The sequence below is a fragment of the Melanostigma gelatinosum genome, assembly GCF_949748355.1.
Source record: "Melanostigma gelatinosum genome assembly, chromosome: 7".
In the NCBI taxonomy this organism is placed as follows: domain Eukaryota; kingdom Metazoa; phylum Chordata; class Actinopteri; order Perciformes; family Zoarcidae; genus Melanostigma; species Melanostigma gelatinosum.
Genome location: NC_136640.1, coordinates 4,486,359 through 4,503,399, shown reverse-complemented (window position 1 = coordinate 4,503,399; position 17,041 = coordinate 4,486,359). Strand labels below are relative to the sequence as shown.

General features: G+C 44.4%; 2 protein-coding genes across 2 annotated transcripts; one reads left to right on the top strand and one right to left on the bottom strand.

Annotated features, from left to right (window-relative positions):
• Positions 1-5,518: 5,518 nt before the first annotated feature.
• On the bottom strand, positions 5,519-9,527 carry LOC306779450 (kelch repeat and BTB domain-containing protein 8). Its single transcript, XM_079271375.1, has 5 exons — positions 9,192-9,527; positions 8,515-8,668; positions 8,298-8,376; positions 7,674-7,901; positions 5,519-7,553 (listed from the first exon to the last, which is right to left on the bottom strand). Exons 2-5 carry the CDS (start codon positions 8,666-8,668, stop codon positions 6,056-6,058), a joined length of 1,959 nt encoding a protein of 652 aa, XP_079127501.1. The 5' UTR covers positions 9,192-9,527; the 3' UTR covers positions 5,519-6,055.
• A 591-nt stretch (positions 9,528-10,118) lies between these two features.
• sars2 (seryl-tRNA synthetase 2, mitochondrial) lies at positions 10,119-16,205 on the top strand. The gene is made up of 16 exons (XM_079271891.1): positions 10,119-10,409; positions 11,189-11,284; positions 11,401-11,430; positions 11,578-11,718; positions 11,852-11,906; positions 11,984-12,047; positions 12,242-12,347; positions 12,440-12,487; positions 12,784-12,892; positions 13,520-13,565; positions 13,650-13,737; positions 14,040-14,152; positions 14,289-14,382; positions 14,552-14,644; positions 14,741-14,806; positions 15,532-16,205. Exons 1-16 carry the CDS (start codon positions 10,128-10,130, stop codon positions 15,670-15,672), a joined length of 1,572 nt encoding a protein of 523 aa, XP_079128017.1. The 5' UTR covers positions 10,119-10,127; the 3' UTR covers positions 15,673-16,205.
• Positions 16,206-17,041: the final 836 nt, after the last annotated feature.

Sequence of the window (17,041 nt, the reverse complement as noted above, 5' to 3'; positions counted from 1 at the left end):
CTTTTTTTTTTCTTCTCACACCTTTTATCTCGGTGCTGGAAGCAGGCGCAGATTGAATCAGCATGTAACAGTATACAGTAATGGCATCGTAACCTGATGAAACATTTATAAACTGCATTACACACATTCTTGAAAACCCACTGTGCTCCACAGAGAAGTGAGAACTTCCTTTGTTTTATTGTGACATCTCTGTGTAGTGGCAGGTAATTGGCACCAGGTGGCGCCACTGTCACTGAATCGTCCCAACAGAGTGATCAAACTTCATCACATGTACATCAGTGTGACTGCTAGGCGTAGTAACCCCACATAAACACTGCTACAGCCGTCATAATGAGAGCATTAGCATCCACCGGGTCCTCGCTAATAGAGAAAACAATAGAGTTGCAGGAGGTGGTTGTGTGTTTTGCAGCGTCAGCATACTGTACACCGCTGCAGTGAAATGAATGATTGCTGACGAGTTCATCTCTTCCCTGTTATTATTATTCGAGAGTTGACAAATGTCCCCTTGGGGATGAATAAAGTACTTTTCTATTCTATTCTATTCTATTGTGAAGCTGCTGAGGAGGAACTGACAGAATTAAAAAAAAAAACACACACAATGAAGGCTGAGCTGTGAGAGTGAAAACAAATTATTGTAAAGATTAAATGTGATCGCTGCACAATCTGTACTCAGAGATTGTGAGGACAAAGGCCCTGGCAATGATGACGAGTATCTTCATTTTAGAGGCTTACTAAGAAATCACTTCCACATTTATCAGTTGAAAACCAGGATTGCAAATCCCGTTGAAATCTGGTCTATGGTATGGTAATGATATTTCGGTTTGCAATATTGGAATAAAGTAGTTCAAGTACTTAGAGTATGTCGTTAGTGTGAAGCATCGTTTATTCCGTCAGCTCGTTCAACTTTAAAATACTCCTGCTTGATTGCATAATTTCTAAATTAGTTTTTAATATATATATGTATCAATAAATATAAATATATACATATAAATATATAAATAAATACACAGACACATAAACCCGGTGGCACCCTCTGGTGGACAAACTATGAAATGATAATATAACGGTGTTTGACCTCAAGCATATCTTTTGAATTGCTTTCTACTTCTTCTCATCGACCAATAAGAACATAATAAGCTGATATCGGGCTGTATATTTCATATTTAGTCACCGGCCACCACGTCATGGTGCGTGCTGCCAGCAAATATCCTCCAACCGTCCCACGATTGGTGCGAAACACATGGCCTAAAACACAGAACAAACCACATGTCACCTCTCCTCCATGTGACACATGTCATATTCATCTCCTCATCGTTGTAGTTATACAGACCAACACAGGTGCACTCACCCAAATGCCCACACTGATCACCACGATGAAATATCCAACAATGGCGGTGATGTCTGCCGGTTGTTGCTGATCACTCTGTCTGACGAGAGACTCTCCATCGCTCCACTTTAACACCAGAGTGCACTTTGTTTAACCTTTAATCACCTGAGATTTATCTGTCAGAGACACCTGAACTGAGACATCAACGTGACCAAGAAAAGATTCACTGCACCTGTGGTCGGCAGGAGATTTGTGGAGGTCAGCTGCTGTGACAATGAGCCATGTCAGCAGTTTATTAATGAGAGTACTTATTAATACCGAACCATGAAAAACAGGGTGTCAGCCGTGTGGTTCTGATGTATTTTCAACTTTTTACATGCAAACATGTTTTTATTGTCGGTTAGACGGAGCGCGGCATCATTAATCCTATAGTTGTAAAAAACAACAAAACAACAATAATAATAAAGAAGAAGTGGAAAACACATAAGCAAACAGTCCTTTAATCATCCGACAGCACTGCCTTCATCGAAACATCCTTTCGCCTTTCAGCTCACGGATCAAATTGTACAAACGAGGGCAGCTTCACTTCTCTGAATGGACACACGGTATGCAAAAGAGCCTCATAGAAAACATGCACACACACACACACACCTTTCATGGCTCATTTGACATTTCAAGGTGAAAATTCAGAACATTGTTATTGGAAAATGAAAAAAAAAGAAACAACGCAGGGCTCGACGGTCACTGTTTAACCCTCCCGCCGTGTTTCTCCCCCCTTACTTTAGTGTTCCCGGTCAAGGTCTGTTTTAACTGCTCTTACATTAACACAAAAAACATTAATCATCACCACATTTAATTTAACACCTTTTTAAGCTGTAAACAATGTCTCAGACTAGTGGTGTACATGAATAACTGCTGTGAATATACAAAGAATAGACAGTGAAAATGTATCGCTAAATTAAATGAAACTGTTAAAAGGACATTGTTGACCGGAATATAGGCCTCCCGGACTCCGCATCAGACTTTTTCTAGCCTCATTGTTTGACCGATATACTCCTGCTAGAATCAGCAGAGCCATGTAGGCTTGGAGGTCTGGTCCAATGCTCTTCACTTGTTCCCAAACACACGCCTCCCCTCCAGGTTTGTGATGTCCAGTATAATACCCTCAATGGACTCTGGTAAAAAGAGTTGGAAGCTGGACTTGATGTCATCCACACGAGATGTTGCATATCGCGTGGGCCCTGGCGTCATCCTTATTATGTTTTCAACTCTCGCTCTGCCTCCTCTGTCCTAGGAGGATGAATACCAGAGCAAGTTGCCACTCTTGGACTGCAATGTCACCTCAGGTGCCTGTTTCTCTGGTGCCATCTGTTGACTGGTCAGTCTCATAATAGTCCGGATCGAAATCAGGATCATTGTCGTCTTCAATTTCTGAGACGTCTTCCTCAATCTCCTCTTCATCTGGTTCAAAAATGAGGTCCAGAGCCTCTCTGACAGAAAATCGCCTCATCAGTGGCCTTGCTCACAGAGTAAGATGAGAGCAAGGCACAAATAAAGGTTTATATGGGGGGAAAGGGAGAAGATATGAAACATTGTTTGGTCTGGAAGGTGTGGTTCACGTGGGGGGATGGGCACATAAGCGCAGTATAGAGATGGGTTCCCAGAACAAACACCAGATTTTTTCGTTTGAAGTTCGAAATGTGTACAACTTTACATATGGGCCTGTGAACAGGTGTGGGTGTGTATGGGGCTGTTTTCCATCTGATGAATGGACATAATCGAGTGTTTCCGGGAACACCATGGGTGTTACAAATGGTGATTTGACCCGAACACAACAGGAGGGTTACAAAGTGGTTGCCGAAACAGAAAATAATCCCAGTAATGAACATACTGTGCCATTATACGTTGGCTTAATAATGAAAATGTGACATGTAGACATGTCATATGTATGTTGTAGATGCTTTGCAGGATAATTTGGCGTCCAGCAGATATGACGGGGTACTTCAACTCCCAAAACTCCACAAATGTCACAGCTTCTTGCAACCCTCACTGTCGAGCCCTGCGGTGGGATGTGAATTTCTTTCTTCAAACACAAACTGAAGCTCACATCTCTTCACCAACCAAAATGAGAAGAAAAAGAAAAGAATGATATCATTTGTGTGTTTAGTGAAGAACCTACTGAAATAAAGTAAAACATTAGAGATCTGTTACGAAACAGCTGTGGGAGTTCTAACTCGACTGTGGTGTTAACCATCTGCTGTTAGCTGGGAAATTAGGGGAGTTCCACTCTTCTGTTATCAAGTAACGGAAAATGATGAAATGTTCTTTTTTTAATCCAGAGTTATGAGACAAACCGGACCACAAAGCTTTGAGGAGCTACATGAACTTGGAATCAATGGTCTTGTTTTACAATTTCATGATGGGAAAATAAACTCTCTCACCAAATTATTGCTTTTTAGCAGGTTTAAATTCCTACGTTCCAGACCGCCAGACTCTGTATGACCCTGTACAGAGTCACACTTTGTCTCATCCCAGGTGTACGAGATTGGAAAAAGAAATCATATTTTGCCATTACGGACTCACATCCTGAATCCGTCTTCATGTTCTTGCATTAGGTCAACGACGTATTCACAGTATCTAAACTGTATCAATGTTAACTAATATAAAGTCATATCTAGCCTGCAGTGATGCAAATATTGATTGTTAAGATGGTGAGAAAATTCCAAATTCCCGCTGCATTTTAGCAATATAAACCCATTCACTTCAATGTCACAGAAAGCTTTTTTCTGACTTTTAAGAGTGCCTCCATCATGACAAAAATCAAAGTATCCACATATTTTCCAGCTGTTTCGTAGTGTGCAATCTGATGACAACACTGGTAGAATTCTGCCATTTTCAGACACAGCTGGCGATGTTTACCCCCCCCGCCCCCCCCAGAAGTGTCTGGATCTGATCAATGTCAATAAATAACAGAGGAAAACAGAAGAAAACATAGAGGCTTACAGCAAAACAATGTGCTTACATTTGTGGGTAACCTTTCTAACCATAACATTAGAATTTAAGAAATAAGTTACTTTAAAAAAAACCAAACACATCTGCTCCTGTTTGACGCGTCTGACTAAGCTCAGAGTGAAAGTCAGAGCAAAAAGTTACCATTTCAAAATAAAACAACAACAAAAAACATTGCAATAAATTAGGTGCAGTGCTAATGTGTTCAGATATTCCATAACCTCCATGCAGAACACATTCACAGGTCCTGTGGCTGCAGCAACCGAAAGAAACACGGCTGCTGAGTCACGTAAAGACAGCTGAAGGTTTAGGAAAGGTGCGGTAGTTTAGACACAAGGAGGCCGTGGGTACCGTCCATCAACATAAAGCACACATTGTCATATACATAAACATGGAAGATGTTCTGGCTTTTTGATTTTTGTGCGTGTTCCAGCTGCACATTTCTCCCACTGCTATGTTCCACATGTTTGAGGCATTTAAGAACACCGAACATGAGCACGGTTTAAGTAAAAAAGACACATCTGGTCTACGTTCTGCCGTGTTTGGGACCAGTGACCGGAAGATCCTGATGTTTGTGAGGGATGAACCTTTGACCGATGTCCTCCAATGAGACGAGAGGACAATACAGGGCTTTCAAGTCACGAGTCAAAGACCGAACAGGACGTCTTCACTGTTTATTTCTAAAGCCCGTAAGTCAGGGGTCTCAAACTCATCTTCACTCTGGGGCCACATCAGCATCACGGTCGCCCTCAAAGGGCCGGTAGTAAATGTAAGACTGTAACTACTCCTAACACATTGGTAAATAACTCTCTCTGCATTTGATTGTTGTTTGTTCAAGTGTAAAAATATTGCACCTGCAGTTATATAAATGTAAAAATATATTTAAGCACATTTCTGTTACAACTTAAATCCTTTTAACTTAGGGTTAATAAACCCACATTACTCTATCAAAGATCAAACTATTAAAGAAAATATCAAAGACAAATATCAAACACAAGTTTGATATTTGACATTAACTTTGTTCAAAGCTTAAAATCCTTTCAAGGGTGCGTTTGCACAATCCCACGTGAAGTATTTCATGTGTTTTAAAGCCACGTTTAAAGTAGTCTTCAATGTACTCACAACACATTTCCATTTCAAATGTACAGTAACCAGCCAAAGAGCTGCTTCTATGACTGTTTAAGTATTTCATCATTTTGACTTTCTATCTCATAACTTCGACTATGGGGATATTTTTATTATCAAGTCTAACTTTTTTGCTGGTGGATTCGCGGGCCACATAAAATGACGTGGCGGGCCGGATTTGGCCCGCGGGCCGGGAGTTTGAGACCCCTGACTTAAGTGCAGTTCCAGAAGGCTTTACAGGCCCACGTTAAAGAAGGAAGGTAACTAAAGTGGAACATAGAGCGGTCGGAGATGTGCCGGTATCCTTGTGTCTCAACTAAACGCTGCTGAAAAATTCACAGCATTGAAACAAGGACTGTACTGTTCTCACAAATAGTAAATTGGGTGACATTCAGGTGCATGTTTCCTGACTTTCAACCAGTTTATGGCTCCCTTTGCTCTCCGCCTGTACATCAGACTTTCCACAACACATTTTATACGATCTGCCTGCATCCAGTCCTTTACAGGTGTTCTCTGGGCTGCACTCAGACTGTATAAAATGGTCAAAGAGGAGCTACTTCAAACCCTTCGGTTCAAACCCTGGTCCCTATCAAGCTAGTCAGCTGCCTTCTTGCAGTTTTCTTTGGCTAGTCTCAGTCTGGACAGGATGTGTTTCTTGGGGAACTTTAAAGTGGTGCACCCGAACTGGCTCACCCCTCCAGTGTCTCCGGGGAGTTTCTCCCGTCTCTGGACCCAGCTGCGCCAGCCGGGCTTCCAACAGTACACGCTGTCGTAGAACCGCGTGCCATTCTCCCCGCCCAGCACGTAAATCCTGCGTTTCCACCTGGCCACGCCCCCGGCCGCTATCCGCCGCGGCAGCCCGGGAAACACCACGGGGCTCGGGGCGCGGTCGCTCCCGCCGCCCGCCCCGCCCCGCTGGTCCGCGGTGACCATAACCCCTCCCCCAGTCACCTCCCTCTCTACCCCAGACCCTCGGCCCTCTCTGAAAAACAGCACACGCCCAGTTGCGTCTAAAGTCTCCAGATTGGTGTAGTTCCCGTCCAGGAACTTGGTCGTATCCCTCATGTATCCCCCGATGGCGCACACTCCTCCTCGCACCGCTACCCCTCCGGCGAGGCAGGTGGCGCCGGAGTCCAGAGCCACTCGTGTCCAGCAGTCTGTTAGGGTGTGATAAATAAGCACTCCCGAGTGGACCACGGCCCGGTTCTGTTCGAGTGTGGTTCCCCCCAGAAGGTAAAGTCGTCCGCGCAGTGCCGCGCAGGCAAAGGCGCGCAGAGGGAGCGGTAAGCGAGGCCCCGGAGACCACTGAAGCGTCGCAAGCTCCAGGGTCTCACTGGAGTCCAGCAGAGCGGAGCGGTTACTACCCCCCAAGGCAAAGACCGACTCTCCACAGCCCAGCAGGCCAAGCATAGCCCGCGGTTGGACCATGGAAGGCCTCTCTATCCAGCGGTCCAACACCGCGTCATATTCATGCACGGCTGCAGACACGGAGCCTGTCCGCAGGATCCCGCCCGCCACAAACAGCCGGTCACCTACAGCCGTGCAGCCGGGACTGACCAGTGAACCCAGCGCCGCCAACTTCTCCCACTTCCCTGTCCGAGGGTCAAAGCAGTCCACCGTGTAGTCTCTTGCGGCTGAATTATCCTCTTCCCGAGGCGTCAGGTCCACACAGACGATCTTCTTCTCAAACATGCCCTCCCGTGGTCTCAGAGGGCCCCCGAGGCCCTCGCCGGCCGCGGCGGGCCCCAACTCCTGGCAGAGCCTTCGGCTCTCTTCCTGGGACAACAGCCCCGGCCGCAGGTGGTGGAGCAGCGCCGGCATGTGGGTGTAGCGGTCCAAGGGCTGGTGCTCCGCCCAGCGGCGTGCTGCGTCGTACACCTCCGCTTCGGAGTCCACGCCAAGGCGGTCGGAGCTCAGGAGGCTGCCCAAGGTGCCGTGGTCGAGCAGGAGGAAGTCCTTCTGCCGGGCCACCCGGGGGAAGTGCTGGGCCACCAGCCGCAAAGAGGCCCGCAGCAGCAGCTGGTCGTGGTGAGAGCGAGCCAGAGAGTACATCCCCAGGCAGTTATCCACCGAGAGGTGCTCAAATAGAAACCTGGAGAGATAAGAGCAGAGGAAAACCACAGGTGGAGAGAAAGAGAAGAGAGGAAGTGAGACAAGAGGGTTTAACGTACAGAAGCTGGTTTGATAAAGCTAATGTAATGTTAAAATCTACCTGGAGCACAGGTCTTGAAGGGGCATGACCTGAAGCCGGTTGGCGGCCACAAACAGATCCTCGGCGGTGTCCAGAGAGAGCCCCGCCTCACCGGTGTACACAAACTGGATTACGGTCTCCATGACAGACGGCGTCACTTCCTCCAGCCGGATCTCGGTGAGGCGGGACTCGACCAGGGGGCTGGTGAACATGGCCCGAAAGTAGGGGCTCACGGCTGCTAGGAGGACTCTGAGGGGAGAGAAGACACTCGTTTCAGAGACATTTCTACGTTTTACAGTGTTTAGTGTTGTTGATCTTTCACGCTGTTTGATATCAAACAGAGGCTGCGAACAGCTTTACTACAAGAACAGAGATGTATCAGTGCAGCGTCATCACAAGTCACATCTGATTTGCATATTATACTTTAATAGGTGGTGGAAATGTTTTATTGTTGGACTGCTGATTCAACATTCCAAGTATTGTTCTTCTTCCGTGTGTTTCTTGGCACGTATCTCCTTCCACATTTTTTAAGCGACAGAAACCGTTCAACGATCAGAATGTTCAGCTCTTTAAGGACATGCCGGCTATGACTTTTTATGTTTCATAAATTCCAACGCATTTTCAGCAGAAAATGCATTTTCATACCTGTGACACATGAACTTCTTTCCCTCCACAAGAAGAGTAACATCACACAGCTGCTGAGCATCCAGGAGCTGCTTCAATCCTAAAAAACACAGCAGAGAGTGAAAGGAGAAGAAGAAGAGAGGACAGGGGAGAAAGCAGAGGGAGGGTCGAGTATGAATTAAGACGAAGCATAAGGAGTTTTCCAAAATTTCCCAACGACACCCTTCCTCTTTCTCACCGTGTGTGATGTAGTCTCCCAGCGGTGTGGTGCTGTCATCAGGGAAGTCCTCCTCCTCGGAGTCGCTGTCCGAGAGAGGCTCCCCTCCTCCCCCGTCTCCGTCCTGCCACGGCTGGGGACGCCAGGTGACCGTCCCGCCCCGCACAGCATTCATCTGAAGTAGATCAAATAAGATAATCCTTTATTAGACCCGCAGTGGGGATATTTACAGGATTGCAGCAGCATAGTGGATAGTGCAAACAAGATACATAGTAAAAAAAAACAAGATCAAAACAAGTATAAATAAGTAATAAAACAGTAAAGAATATTATTACATCAGTAAAAAGGTAAAAAATCCACAATAACTAAAATATTATATATACAAACAGATAGATAGATAGATACTTTATTAATCCCGCAAGGGGACATTTGCACAATATATACAATGAAATATAATAATATTAAATTAACTAACCAAAGAGTGCAAAGATTTAACCAACAACAAACAAACAACATGACAGATATGACCCAGATGCAGCTTACTTTAGGTTATGCTACAGCTTTACCCCACTGTATGTACTGTATTGCTGTATGTTTCAATTTTGATTTTTTTACCATAAGGTCAAAAAAAGACTGGCTTTAATAAATAGCAGACTGCTGTTGTAGCATCAGCTTATGCATTTGAATAGTTAGCTTACCTTTGCTCTCCTTCTCGTTTCCACCGTGAAAGCTGATTGGGTCTCACTCAACAGGAATTGGTGAGACAGTTTTTAGGGCCCCGGCTAACTGTATCCAAGAACCCGGTGTACTACCAGGAGCTTCGGGAGGCTTTCCGCAGTCTCATGTGGGTCTCCCTTTTGGTTCTTCCGGCCTCAGCGGAAAGGCTCGTCGACTGGTTACTAGCTCATCCAGCCCCGTGCAACATCCCCAAAGGCTACTAACGGACTGACTCGTGCAACATCCCCAAAGGCTACGAACGGACGGACCAAAACTAGCTTACAAAGGAACAATTCTCCCCCTGTGCCACAGCTCGCGGACATATCAGTCCACCATGGCGGTTATCCACACGGGTCCGGCTCGGTGGTGAAGAGTGTACCGTTAGTTTTTAGAGTCTACGGGGCGTTAAAATTAGGACTGAGTTCAGGTCCAGTCGGCCGCACTTGTCACGTCTGAACCGGATTACCGCAACGTTAAACTTCCGCCCATCTGATTGGCTGACCTTTGGCTCGTGACGACTTGTGTTTGGGGCTGAGTCGTTTTCTTTCTGTCACTGAGAATTTTTTTTTAAATATGTCCCCGCTCACCTCTTTGACACTATGTGATAACCGTTGCGTTAAATAGTTGATATCTTTTTTTCAAATAAAATATTTCGATTTTATTTCCGAAATACTCACTTCCGCATTAATGCTGCATTCAGGGCTGATACGGGCGTTTCACACCCGACAAAGAAAGACAGAACAAATTATAAAGTTGTTGTCATCATACATTATCCTTTCGTTTACGTCACAATTCAGTATTCAAACGCACATCATTTGAAAGCGAATGGCGAAAAGGCTGACCGGGAGCCTACAACACAGGAGTACAGCATCGGTAATTCCCACATCCGTGAATGCGACATTGACCACAGGACAAACATGGCGACCTGCATCAGCGTGGTCGTGAGATTTGGAGGCACTGCACTGACTGCGTTAAAGCCGGTGGTCAGACAATGTTCACGGCAGAGGGCGAGTGTGTGCATCCCGCAGCACCGCTGTTCGCACGGAGGAGCCCGGAGCAGTTTGTACGAGCATGTCCGCGAAGGTTACAGCGACAAGCCCGAGCTGGATATGAGAGCAGTGTGCGAGGAGACCGACAAAGTCATAGCGAATGTGGAGAATAGGAAGGGAGACCTGCGAGGGGACGATGTCAGGAGTATAGTGAGTGTTTCTTCAGATGCTGATTCAGTGCTTTTTGTGACAACTTAATCTTCTGCGAGGTTACATTTCTGGGCTCCTTACAATCAAAACACAGACTGTACATATAACTGTATGATATTCATATTATGTATTGAGCCAAAGCATTTGTGTAAAACAGTTTGCATTGTGCAGTACTGTTGGGTGAGGAGTGGACTATGATTGGTGTGTCATATAACACACACAGAATTAGAAACATTGGGATTAAAGATGTTTTATGACATATAAAAATGCAATTTATTGGATATGTATTTGTGTCAGATGTTTTTTGTTCTTGTTTTTGTTGTTGTCGTGTCACGAATCCTGCATTTATGTAGAGTTCATGCCTTAAACTCTGATTCAATGTGAGCACAGATAAACTTTCACCCTTCAGCAAGTGAATATGGAAAATAGTTTTCAAGTGTCACACTCTGAACATATATCAGTGTGCACAGTGACGATAAACAAAATACATTTTTGAGTGGGGGCTTAAAACTCTCAAACTGTCTCACCAGCATTCTATTCTGTTATAAAGTAGTTATTACAACGTTTGAATCCTAACTATAAGCACAGTATTCCTTCAAGGAAATAACTGTATTGGTCCACTATGTTAGAATCTCTGAAATACAACTAAACAAAGACGACAAAACCAGATAAGCAAACATAAACATAGAGCCATTATAAGCATTGTCATGGAATGTGTAAATATGTAATTTAATGTTCCACTGTCATTCTAATAGATCGGTTATGTGTCCACATTGTAGGTGAGTGTGTGGCAGGAGCTCCAGGCAGTGAGGACGGAGATCTCAGGACTGGAGGAGCAGAAGAGACACATCAGTGACACAGTCAAGGCTGTAGTGGTCAGTAAAGGTTATTACAGCTCTGCTCACAGTCACCACGAATATGATGAAGGTTGTTTGTTTGGAATATATATCGATTTTTCCATGATTGTCACATAAATATTGTTTCTTCACAGGCCAAGAACGACAAGAAATCCCTTGGTAATGTAAGTTTGCCACTTAAGAATTTAAACTCTTTAATGCTTTGTTATTGAATCAGTCATTCTTGGTCTTGCTGCTCCCCAGTCAGTGTACTGGTCGGTGGTAAAGTCCCACGTGGGACCAGTTCTGACTGCTTGTGGTTCACCACGCAGCTTCCAGAGTACACTCAGGCTCTGCAGAAGGGCCGCGAGATCCGCAGCAGACTGAACCAACTGTACTCCAAAGAGACGGAGCTGGACCAGGAGCACTACGGACGAGCGCTCAGACTGCCCAACGCCTCGCACCCTGATGTGGTGAGGACACACACACACACACACACACACACTTTGTCCAGAGCATGTGGGGAGAGATTCTTCTGTGAAGTGTGTCTTTTAAAAGAAAAACCGAGTGAGAAATGTCTTAAAGTTCCTCTTTCCTTTTTTTCAGCCAGTTGGAGACGAGAGCCAGGCGAGGGTGGTGGAGCTGGTTGGACAGAAACCAGGTGAGTAATAATCTAAAAGTGCTTTATCATTGTTTGTATACAATGACACATCTCATAATCTGCTTTCTCTGCTATAGAGTTTGACTTCAAGCCCAGAGGCCATGTAGAGTTGGGGGAGGAGTTAGGTCTCATCCGGCAGAGGTGAGGACGCCTCTGATCGTTGGTTTTGAGGACTTGTCTCACTTGATATTCCAGTTGCTTGTGTACTATAGGATTACGCCTTGTGTTCACATGATTGAAGGATAAACTGAGGATGTTAGTCTTGTTCTTTGAATATGTTAATACCATAATATCTAACAACTTGCCTAATATAATCTATCTAATACCTCCTGCAGACATCTGGCTCATGTCTCAGGCCACAGGTCCTACTATCTACGGGGAGCCGGGGCCAGACTCCAGACTGCACTCCAAAACTTTGCTCTGGACACACTGCAGCGACGGGTAAGCCTGTGTTTGGAAATATTAGTTATAAAGGGTGCACGCCTATTCTGTTATTATACATATGAGAACAAACTTCCCTTTGACTCCTACAGAGCTTCATTCCCATGGTTGTACCCGACATGATGAAGGGGGCAGTGTTTGTGAGTGTTCCATCTGTTTCTATAATGTCGTGTGAGGAACTTTAACTGGTTATGAAACAGTCTCAATGTAATGCTGATCCTCTCTATATGACCTACATAACTAAACGAGACCATCAGAGAGTAGATGGTCTATTTCTATAGAGTTATCCTGAATGCTTTTCATAAAATATTTTGCATCAAAACACTCGGACATAACTGTTTAAAGACCAAAGCGTCTTTTAAGCCACTCAATATCCCACTCTCGCTGACCCCTCCTCCCTTCGTTCTCTGCATCCTTCTGTTCTCTCCACCTCCAGGAGGGATGTGGGATGCAGCCCAACGCCCATCGCTCTCAGGTCTATTCTCTGGACCAGGCCCGCTTCCCAGACCTCAACCTGGCAGGGACCGGAGAGGTCGGAGTGGCAGGTGAGTGTTATTGTGTTGCAATCACCATGAGGTTTTAATTTCCTTCTAACAATACATGACCAGTACGAATGCTTATCGGTACCAGTCGTTGATTAACATCTCTCTGATCCTCTTCTTGGCTTTATTGCACCTGTTGTGGCAGAGAAGCTGTATCACTCTTATTGGTTCATGAAGTTTGGTGACCTCGTGTGTTTTGCAGCATTGCTCTGTCCAACTTCAACTTGAGCGAGAGTCTAATTACGGCGATCTCAGTGAGACACGCCCACGTAGTTTGGTTGTGAAACAGTCTTTTGGGGAAGATGTTGTAAAGCGCTCACTACATAGTTCATCAAATGTTTAATATACGTCTTTTTTGTGATCTTATAGTTTTGTAAACTCAGAGTTTCACCCAGAAAAAACTTGCAAAGACTTTGACAAACACTTTTTTCTGGACTGGAACTGAAAAAAAGTATGTTGGATTTACACAATAGCCAACAATGCTGGAGTTCCAGTTAGTTTACTCGATATTACAGGTGCTTATGATGGTAATGCAGATGTTTTAGTAATAAAGTAACATGTTTAACAATATTTTACATCCATTTTACATGTGTATTAAGTAGCTATATGTCGCGTGTCTCTGTTCTCCAGGCTATTTCATGGACCATGCAGTAAACTGGACGGACCTGCCTGTCAGGTGAGAAGCTCCCCTCGCTCCTCGTTATGCTACAGATGTAGTGGAGTAATTCATGCTGACATGACGTCTCGCCTCCCGCTGCAGGACGGTGTGCAGCAGCACCTGCTACAGAGCCGAGACGGACACGGGCAGAGAGACGTGGGGGCTCTACAGAGTGCATCACTTCAACAAGGTTACAGTAGCTTGGATGGAAATATGATAATGCATTTTGCTCTTTGTTAGCCGCTAAACAAACCTGCAATTGATTGCAAATCATTTTAAAGATCATAAACAAGTGCCTACTCCATGATTATGCTGACGAGCTTTGTAATTAACTGTGTGTGTGTGTGTGTGTGTGTGTGTGTGTGTGTGTGTGTGTGTGTGTGTGTGTGTGTGTGTGTGTGTGTGTGTGTGTGTGTGTGTGTGTGTGTGTGTGTGTGTGTGTGTGTGTGTGTGTGTGTGTGTGTGTGTGTGTGTGTGTGTGTGTGTGTCCAGGTAGAGATGTTTGGAGTGACAGCAGATGAGACGGGAGAGGAAAGCTCTCAGCTGCTGGAGGAGTTTATCTCTTTGCAGAAAGAAATGTTCTCTGCACTGGAACTACACTACAGGTTAGTACACACACACACATGCACACACACATACATAGTCACAATCTAAGTCACCCTGTTCTTTCATACATCTATTACATTTTACATGATATTTAGGATAGTTGTATGAGTTGTGGCTCTATATTTTTACTGTTAGAGTGCTGGACATGCCGACACAGGAACTGGGTCCTCCAGCACACAGGAAGTATGACATTGAAGCCTGGATGCCTGGGAGGGCCGGCTATGGAGAGGTCAGTGCTATTATATCAGTTACCTACTTACTGTATAAGTCAGCTGATGGGAAAATGACTGGACGTTATGTGAGATATCTGCTGACTATGACTTGTGTAAAGGTGTTAGTTTGGGGTAATTCCTCTCTCTCGCTCTCTCGCTGCATATATATATATATATATATGCCAGATTTCCAGTGGGTCCAACTGTACAGACTACCAAAGCAGACGCCTCAACATCCTGTATGAGCGAGAGGACGGCAGCCTGCAGTACGCCCACACAGTAAGACTGCAGACGAGGCAGCGCTGCTGTACGTTCCTGAGGGTTTAGCTCACAGCAGTGTACCACCTCCATGATGCTTGTTTTATTCCTCTCTAGGTGAATGCCACAGCGTGCGCCATCCCCAGAACCATCATCGCTGTCCTGGAAACCCACCAGACCAAAGTAAGCCTCACTTCACACACAAGGGCTCCCAAAAACCTGGGACGCGCAGAATCCTTTACTGCTTAAGAAAATAACAAAATAGATTCAATGAGTACCGGTAGTCGTAAAAAAGGCTGAAATGAGGTTGTTATATGAACCATAATAAATATTATAATATCCACCAAAGCCCCAATATCATATTATTGTTTTGTCGGATATCCCTATTATATATACAAATATTTTAAAAAGCACACGTCCGCAACTGAAACCCAGACAGAATATTTTTGCTTTTGCAGACAAAGTATAAATTGAAAATGTGTTCTTTTAAAAACTATATATCTATATTTTCTTCCAACAACATGTTACTGAATCCACCTTCCACTGAGCTACACGTGTTTCTTTGCATGCACCTGTGTTGAACTGGCTCCCCCTTGTGATTGTTGTCAGTCAAAACAATTTTATATATATTGTAATGTATTTCATTAGAAATGCTGAAATATTAATATAGAAATAAGACTGCAGTTACCTCTATATTGCTAAATGGTTTTACATTTTCTTGACAACAGATATAATAAGTTTAGTTGACTGACTAAAAGAGGCCATGGACTGATACAATAATTCACACATTTCATTACCTGTCTGAGATTTCTATCGCAGCTACTACCAACTTCAAGACATTTTAGAAACCACTTGACTGAACATCAGTGTTGTTAATGATGCTTTTTATTTTATGTATTTCTCCCCAGGAAGGGACCGTGCGTGTCCCCCGAGCCCTGCAGCCTTATTTGGGCCTAGAAGTCATCGAGACACCAAAGTACGCTCCACTGAAATACATCGGACCCAACCAGCACAGTCGACCCCCCCGGCCGGCTCCTAAAACCAGATGACACAAACAAAAGCAAGCACCAAGTCAAGACAGGAAGTAGATCTTTAAAGGGACTTTGGTTGAAAGAAAATAGTTCCTACATGAAACTGCTCACGACAAGGTCTGTGGATAATCTTGAGTCATGATTTCTAAAAAAAGAGACTTTGCTGTTGAGTTTTTCAAATGTAGTTTGTTGGCGCTTTGAGTCCCATCTACCGTAGTCCCGTTCTGGAGATAAACAGACATCTCTAAATAAGCTACATTGATAACTCGCACTACAGGTACGATGAAAAAAAATAATATTTTGGATTTTGGGTGAACTGTCCCTTTTTAAGACGCATAAGGATGTTTGTACGTCTGCTGGTGGGTCGAATGATCTCCATTGTTCATTAAATTAAATCAATTGAATTGAGTGCATCGATGTTTTGAGGCAGAGGATCACACCTTTAATAATGCAGTTCACTGTCACTCAATATATTTATGTCTTATTTTGTTGAATGCCATGAGATCGCAAATGTACGCCCAAACGTCATGAGGGGGTACAATGATAACGAATAACCAATAAAAAGACAAGTGTTTAATTTCTGCCTCATGCATTGCTTTCTGGCCAAGACATTATAAATGCATTATCAAACACACTGAATGACTTTGTCACCTTAAGGGGGGGGGGGGGCTGGAGATGGAGAACAGGAATAAAATATATACAGTGCTCCCAGAGGTGACACACCAGCTGTTGCACAGTATCAGTAATTAATGTAATTGGAGTAATTAATTAGCAGCCAGGGGAGGTGATGGGTGTTTGCATGGTTATAATAATCTTCTGTCATAATAGCTGTTGTAATAATATTCTCTCTCTGGGCATGTTTAGTGGGGTTTTAATAGAGCAGGATTACAGGTAATGTGTTTCATTTTTCTATAAAGCTCATTTTGTATCTCTTAGTTTTGCTTTGTCTGTCGTAGCACTTTCGTAAAATGTACAATCTGATTTTAGAGGTGCTTTATAAATAATAATTAAGATTAAAATGGGCTAGCTGACATACTCTAAGTACAGGACGACCAACTGACATCCCTGGCACCGTAACAGGGTTTGGGCTCTGATCTGGTCTCAAGTCACCTGACACACACACACACACACACACACACACACACACGGCTCCACCTCGCCGGTGTGTAATATCCAGCCCGTTATTTTCAAGGTTATCTCCTGCAGGAACCTCACTTTCTGGATCCTATGGGAATTCTGATAACCGCGGTTTTTCTCTGGGCTGCCGTCGGGGGTAAGTGGGCTATTTATCACATGCACTACACCGCTACATTGTGCGTGTGTGCGTGTGTTTGTGTCGCTAGGTATGAAATGACGGTACACAATGCGAGTAGCTAAGCCGGAGACG